At 35.2% G+C, this 7,776-nt stretch overlaps 1 protein-coding gene across 1 annotated transcript; it reads right to left on the reverse strand.

The window, feature by feature from the left end:
- Positions 1–859: 859 nt before the first annotated feature.
- Positions 860–6,264, reverse strand: LOC117615644 (mitochondrial outer membrane protein porin 4). The gene is made up of 7 exons (XM_034344757.1): positions 6,083–6,264; positions 4,950–5,010; positions 4,543–4,610; positions 3,605–3,715; positions 3,356–3,442; positions 2,306–2,514; positions 860–1,480 (listed from the first exon to the last, which is right to left on the reverse strand). The coding sequence occupies exons 2-7, from the start codon at positions 4,996–4,998 to the stop codon at positions 1,174–1,176; spliced, it is 831 nt and encodes a 276-aa protein (XP_034200648.1). The 5' UTR covers positions 4,999–5,010; positions 6,083–6,264; the 3' UTR covers positions 860–1,173.
- Positions 6,265–7,776: the final 1,512 nt, after the last annotated feature.

Here is a 7,776-nt window from a genome sequence, read left to right on the forward strand (position 1 = left end):
TTCTCTCCCTCAAATTCTTTTAGTTTTTCTTTTAAGTTCTCAATTTTTGTAGCAAAACCCTTTGGCTAAATGTTCCCTTATGTTTTTCTTAGTTGTACTTTCTCTTTTCTTTATCGTGTAATTTCTTATTTTAAGTTTTCAAGTTTGATTAGTTTCCAAGTTTCAATTACGGTTCTTGTTCTTGCTATACTATCGAACGGCTCGTGAACTTGCAAGTATCACAAGTTGAGGATGCAGTTGAATCGATTTTGGTCCAACTGAATTCGACACATCAGTGGTGGTGATGGAGGAGGTGGTGGTGGCAGAGGATGAGGATGTGGTGGTGGTGGTGACGGTGGCGGTGGTTTTGTAGGTGGTGAATATGGTGGTGGAGGTGGATGTGGAAGTGGACATATTAAAATGCTACTTTAAAGTGAAGTAAGTTTTTGGCCAAAAAAAAGCAATCTCAAACGGGGCCTAAGTATCGGGTACTGCAAATTGGTACCATAAAATCTCAATCCTTGTTTAAGGCTACTTCTATATTTGCTACTAGTGAAGTTGTATCAAAATTTCTGCATATTAACGCTTAGTGAAGAATCACTAAAAATGTTTCCCAAAAATGCAAGGCCGCGGAAAGTGTTTATGTAAAATTGGTTTTACTTGGTTGTGTTTTTGTTAAAAAGCACTTAAAGTTTACATTAAGAATAAAAGCTGTTTATGGACAGCTCTGTCTAGAACTCTTTACCTAGAGCCCTTTTAGGACTCTGCCTAAAGGAGTTTCCCTATTTCCGTTACGCTGTTTCAACAACAGTATGTTTTCCTTTCTGGCATGAAAGACTAGTCTTTAAGAATGCAAACTACAAAATGGAGTCTCCGCAAGTTCAGCACCAGGGAATCAATTGAATCAAATAAAACGTCCACTGGACATGACAAAGCAAATAAGCACCTTGGGCATTAATTTCATTAATACAAAAAATCAAAATTTATACGTGTCAACGGCTGAAATTTCCGCAGCTTAGGCATTGTGAAAATTCCAAAACTGGGTCCATCTCCCAAACAATGCTTGTAAAACATTTTTATCGATACACCAAATCCGTAGTTGTCCAATATAATTTGGCTAGCAAATGATACTCATTGACTTCATGGGAAAGAATGTAACAAGCTCAAAGGTATTCCAACTTGCATGGAAAGATATCAAGGCTTGAGCGCGAGAGCAAGACCTATCTTTGGGGATGCATTAAGTGCCTTCGAGTCATACTCCGCTGAGACAGTTACTAATGACTTTGGTCTCCATTCACGTTGCCATAGCACACCAGCTTTCCCATTATCAGAGAATCGTGTTTTTACCACAGTTAATGGATTGATTACATGAGAGCTGCCAAGGGTAAAGCTGTTCTCGAAGGTGGAAAATCTATGGGTCAGTTCGGCAGCAACTGCAGTTCCATTGCAGGAGTCAACAGCATGAATGTAAGATGCCTTCAATGTCTGTCCTTTGTCCGTCCTGCATCAACAAACATGAGTTCCAATTACAATGCCAAAGCATTAAGCAATTAACACAGTTACATAAACCCACTGGAACACTACATATGTATTGAAGGCACTGCCAAGAAGTTAGTCCCAACACAGATATCCATGTAGGGGAAAGCATTGATAATTGCCTGAAAATTTGATTAAGAGAACTAAGCAATAAAATCTTCTAAATTACTTTGTAATTGTAGAACATAAAATTTAAGCATCCTAATCCATGCATCCTTTCAAGTCCAACCATGAAAAATGTAGGATTCAGCAAATGCAGTAAAAAAAAAAAAAATCCCTGCAATCTTGTTGACATAATTACCACCTCCTAGCCATGGACTTATGATTGAATATCATTTCCCTTAAATTAGACTATAAACATCACCTTCACCACCAACTAAGAGGTTGGTGGTCTCCCTTGTTTTAAGTGGAAGTCAGGTTCAACCAATTATAAGTGGAAGTTTGTGAGGAAAGGGATTTTCAATCATTTGGCCAACAGTAAGTGCAAAGTCGCAACCTATGCCAAAACTTGAAACAGGAGTAGAGAATGAGGGGTCCGACTTCGGAAAAATAATTTGCCAGGCCCATATCAGACACATCAAAAACCCATGTTCATGATGTGAATTTACTAATATTACAGATTCGAGAAATAAACACATGAAGATACAAAATCATAAGTAATTTTTTAATATGAGGGGTGGGACAGGACTTCCAGGGACGTCATAGAAACATAAATTATTAGAACAGGAAGAAAGACAAGCATAATTACTTTTCCAAACAAGGAATATGATATGAGGTTTCATAGACTTACAGCAAAAGCGCTGCAGAGAAATCTGGCTTGTTAAAGCTGATCCCAGCATTGTATTTGGTCAACAAAGAGGATGCTGTGTCAAATCCAATTTCACCACCCAAACTAAGATCCTTACTTCCAATTGTTGCCGACAGTTCTAAAAGAGGGGTTGGGTTCAGGCCTATACTGGAATCAAAGGCTGCATGAGGATGAAGGTACTGCACGTCCAGCTGCAATTGTATGAAGAAAGAGTCAAGAATTTTACCAGCAAGCCTGAATTTGGCATTGATTTTCACATTATACCATTAGGAGCTTCAATTTAAGAATTGCACCTACAAACACGTCCCTCTAAGTTAAACTTATGAGAGAAATTAGTTTATTCATAACCAGGATCGAGAATGAGCTAGATGTGCGAGCTAGGATACATAATCTGTGAAAATATACAACTTCAAAACCAAACACGTCTCTTTAAAGCTAACTGTACAAGAGAAATTAGTTTATTTATAGCCAGCATCAAGAAATGAGCTAAATGTGTGAGCTAGGTATACATGATCTGTAATTATACAGGACTTAATAAGTAATTCTTGTTTTGTCATTTGGGGGAGGGGCTGCTGTCACGATTCTGTCTCACATCAGTGGCAATTACTTGAATCTGGGCCCCACCTTAAGAACTGTAATACAGGACCAACCTTCGGTTTTGCAGACAGATTGAAGGGTGGTGCTGTTTTCTCAAATGAAATCAGTTTGTATCATAAACTAGTAATTTAGCAAATTATGATGTTATAATTGCTGGATCAAAATCCAAGAATCAATTGAGACAATCAAAGCGAGTTTGGGCTACAGGGACCATGATAAGATTAACAACTGTGGAAATCAAAACAAAATAAACATAATAATGGTACCGGAAACATAATGACTTTCTGAAGACTCAAAATGAATGTGTGCACACAGAGGAAACCACATATCATACAGCTCCATATTGAATGACCATGATTTTTTGTTCTACTTTATTCCTTAAAACAATAAAAAAAAATAAAAAAATAAATTTCCTGTACGCTGAATTTCACTGACCTTGCCAGATTTGTGATCTGGTATTCTGAAGCTAAACACTGCTTTCGTGGTCGGCAAGATATCACTCACAGTCACTTTTGTAGACACCTGCAAAGAATTAAAAACGTAAAGTTAAAGATACAGTTGAGATCAGAAAAGAAAGACAATAGAAAACGTGAAAAGTGGAGATTTAGCCAAATATACTCACAATATGTGATAGTATCAATAAATATACGGAAAATGAGAGTTATTTCAAAATAAAATCATTACATTAGAATAAGTATCAACTTTCACATCTACGGTAGTGTTTCCACTCTTGTACAGGGTATTTATGTCACCAACAAAAATTTGATCCCTCTTCAAACCATTAGCTGTAAGTCCCTGCAATATTGAATATTATAAGCCAGATTAGCCACATAACCTAGTGGGAAAATAAATACTATTTTCTATAAGCAAACAAAAACATATAGCATAAATGTATTAATAGAATACAGAGAATCCAGCAATACTAGGCATTTCTTAAATGCCCAGATGCCCTTCTTTTACCACCTGAAGCCACTGATAAGGGTAATGCCAATTTAAGTTATAATACGTTACTAGAATGAAATAATAGTGGAAAACAACACTAGATACAGAGAATTTTAGAGCTCCGGCTTGCTGGTAAGCAGAAGTGGGTGAAAATAAAATGTGGGTAATAACATATCTAAAGCTTCACACCAATTTAAGACAATATTACAGTAATCGCAGCAAACAGATGCTGGGAACAACCAAATTTTTTTTGACCAAGAACCCACGTATTCAGGCATGCATCTGGCACTGATAAAATTTTCAGCTTTACGCATGCACTCAAACTTGTCTTAACATCAGATGTAATTGTATGTACAAAGCACCTTTTCCACTGCTACACAAATCAGCACAAATGTATCATCTTGGGGAGTTTTTTTAGCAAAGGGCATAAACTGATTAACTATTTAGATCATGTCTAATATTCTGATTGATTTGTGAAAATAAATATTGGGGGGATAAGGAAGGGAATTTACTAAACAACCATGATTCTTCTTTTTACAGTGGCTAACAAGTATTGTACTTTATAGCTAAAGTTCAGAAAGTTGGTAGAAAAACAGCAAAGTTTAAATGTTTAGCTTTCCAGTAAACAAATCAAACTGGAAGAAAGAACCTAAAATGTAGAAAGTGGAATTAGATAATACCAGCCCAGTGGAGCCAACCACCGACAGAGTAAACTTCTGGTCAAAGTTGTAATCTTTGGTCAAGAGATCTGCATAAAGGAAAGGAACGTTAAGAACAACTTGAACTATACTACTTGAGATAAAAATACTGCAGCTCAAAAAAAGCCAACATTTAATCATCAAACATGAAACAAGAAGCAATAAATTTTATGAGAACAGCAAGCAGGTAAAGAGAAAAACAAGCCATGTGAAAAGAATTTCTCTGCCATTATGTGGGTTCCAATTTTGGCTATTACAACACTATCTTTAAAGATTTTCTGTCCAAATTATCATTCAAGAATTCAAGCCACCAAATAAATTAAAATAAATTCCAAAATCCATCTAAACTTTCTTGTTAATCTTAACGCATGAAATCTGAAACTTGATACCTTTTGCTCTCTTTCCAATATCTGAAAATGGTGCTGGACTGCTGCCCATAGTTACTAAGAACTGTTTTAAAAAAACGTGTCAATACAGATAAATTGAGAATTAGGCAAGAATGGTCCTGCCACTGATGGAAAAATTAAAAATTAGAAAACAGAAAAAGCATAATTTGAGCAGTAATAAATGCAATGTATTACCCAACAGAAAGAATAATGCAATGCACGAGCAAATTACTTGCGCAAATATTTATTTGTGTTCCAACTTATCTTTGAGCATTGTGTTTTTAAGGAAAAGTTAAGCAGAGCCTTTTGGTCATCACCAAAGAAAGAAAACATCTTTACAATATTAGAGTACTTAACAGAGACTCTAATGGAAACATGTCACATAGTGACTTTTCAAGACGATGATATATTAAATTTTTGATGCCTCAACATAAAGACATCATTGAATTCCTAGTTGATGACTCATTTTCAGCAAAACTATAGATGAATATCTCACTAAACCGCATTTACACACACAAACACAAAGGATGTTTGAGTTCAAAGCGAATAGAATATAATGAATACTTCTCTTCCAGACTTTAATCTACATCATTTTAACCAAAATTCTGAGATCGCAACACCCAAGTGTTATTTCATACAAACACCAGCAACCTTTGGTTATTCCGGTGCCTTAAAGCTAACTTCAAACTAACCCCCATAGTTCATCTGAGCCTAAACTTCTTATAAATCCAGTAACCCAAAAGATTTCAAGACCAAATCTGACTGATGCTACCGAGAAAACCAGCATAAGCTCCAAAGATGAAAAGGGTGATTGGGTCCACTTAAACTCGCACTATTCCCCAAAAACGTAAAAGTAAATCATCATCTAACACTATTTCAATCAAACAAACGGGAGAGCCCTTCATGGGTCATTTAGTTTTTGCTCACAAACACAGATTACCCAACTCAAATTAATAAGAAAGGATCCAAAACCCAAAATCCGAAACACCCACATTGGTATTCTCTAACAAATCGAAGAGAGCCCATATCAAATAAAGAAAGAAATTGTTCGATTTGATTCTTAAGACTTTGACATGAAGCTATACATGATAAACAGAGCTAAAACCAGATTCAGAGAGAAAGAGAACCAATCTTACAGAGAAGAAGATCGCCTACAAAAATCCTGAAGTGACCGCTTCAGGCGAGAGAGAGCGAAAGAGCGCTGAATAGTGAATATCTAGTGTTTATGGGTTTTGCGAGAGTGTGGTGCGCGAGAAGAGAGTGAGGCCCAGGGTCAACGTCTCAAAGAGCCATCGCGGGTTCTGATTTAATTACCTGTGGGTAAAAGAAAGGTCGAGATTAAAATTTGATTCTACGCTAGCCCCGCGTGGCGGAATTTAATTGGTGAGTGAGGTGGGTGGGTCAATGGGCTGTGACAAAAGGGTTTTGACTACGGCGTGGACAAGATTTTACCAGAAAGACTGGAGTAAACCGGCAAATGACGTTTATGCCCATACGTTGGGTGGGCTGCGATTCCATTACTGCTATTGCGTCACTTCGTTGGCATAGGCAGGCAACGAGCCTGTTCTTGCCACATCCCCGATGATATATTTTTGGGGAATTCCCGTCCCTATTTTCATCCTGTTGGGCTATATGTCTTGACGTGGGCTGAATGCCTTTTTGTTGGTTTTTGACTTTTAAGTTCGGCTCAGGAACATGATTTTTATGCTATATTGTATTGATTTTAGCTAAATTTGTTCTTGTTTGTTTTTTAGTTTTCTGGTCGGTGTTTTTATTTGACTTTATTTGTACTGTTCTTTACCTCTTTGAGGGTTTGCAATGAATTGCAATTTTGACAACAACAAAAAACTCATCCTAAATTCCTTTTTTTTTAATCAAAAAAATATATTTACCTTACATTATAACACTTAAATTTCATTTTAAACTATAATTTAACTCTGTTATATTCAATTAAAATATAAAATTCAACTTAACTAATCAAAATCATCTCAATTTTTGAACAAACCTCATATTATCCACACCAAGGTATAAAATTCAATTCAACAATCATGTACCTTTTGCTTGTTATATTATATTATATATAATTATTAATTAAAAATAAATATATCACTTATCGCCCCGAGTTCATAAATGGGGATAACAATACAATCCCCGGCCATCCTCGAAGACTTAATAATATGTTCATATGTTATTGGTTGTTATTATAATTTATATGGTGATAAATATCTGCATATTTTTCATATTAGATACAGTCTTATTTCTTGAATTATCATTTTTTGTGTTTTTTTTTTCTATCATTTGATATTAGTTTTTTTAAAAAAATAGAAACACAAAAGATAGAAAGAAAATTATCTGAAACTCAAATGTGAAAGGCATGAATAATAGCATAATCTTTATAAAAAAATTTTAAAAAAATTATTGCAGGCTGAACCAAACACTAGGAAACAAAAGAATGAAAAAAAGAGGAATCTTGGACACCTCTTCAAATTGCTCACAAGGAATATCAACAATCACCACAAAAGAAAATAAGAAAAATTAAAAATATAAAGATAGGCAAATCGAAAACTAAAGGAAAGAAGTAAAAAACACAGAGACACGTGGGTTAAGTCAAAAGCAAGCTTTAGCCCCAACACTTAGGGGGTGTATTCAATTGGGATTTTAAAAGACTATTTAGGAATAAAAAAGTCTAGTAGAATTAAACATAATGTAATGACTTATAAGATTTTATTTATGGATTTTTTATAATCAAGATTTTTTAGTTATGTATTTTAAAAGATTTAAAAGATTTGAAAGGACCATATGGATTTAACGGATTATGAGTTTAAAAAAT

Source organism: Prunus dulcis, chromosome 1 (assembly GCF_902201215.1).
Source record: "Prunus dulcis chromosome 1, ALMONDv2, whole genome shotgun sequence".
Lineage (NCBI taxonomy): Eukaryota > Viridiplantae > Streptophyta > Magnoliopsida > Rosales > Rosaceae > Prunus > Prunus dulcis.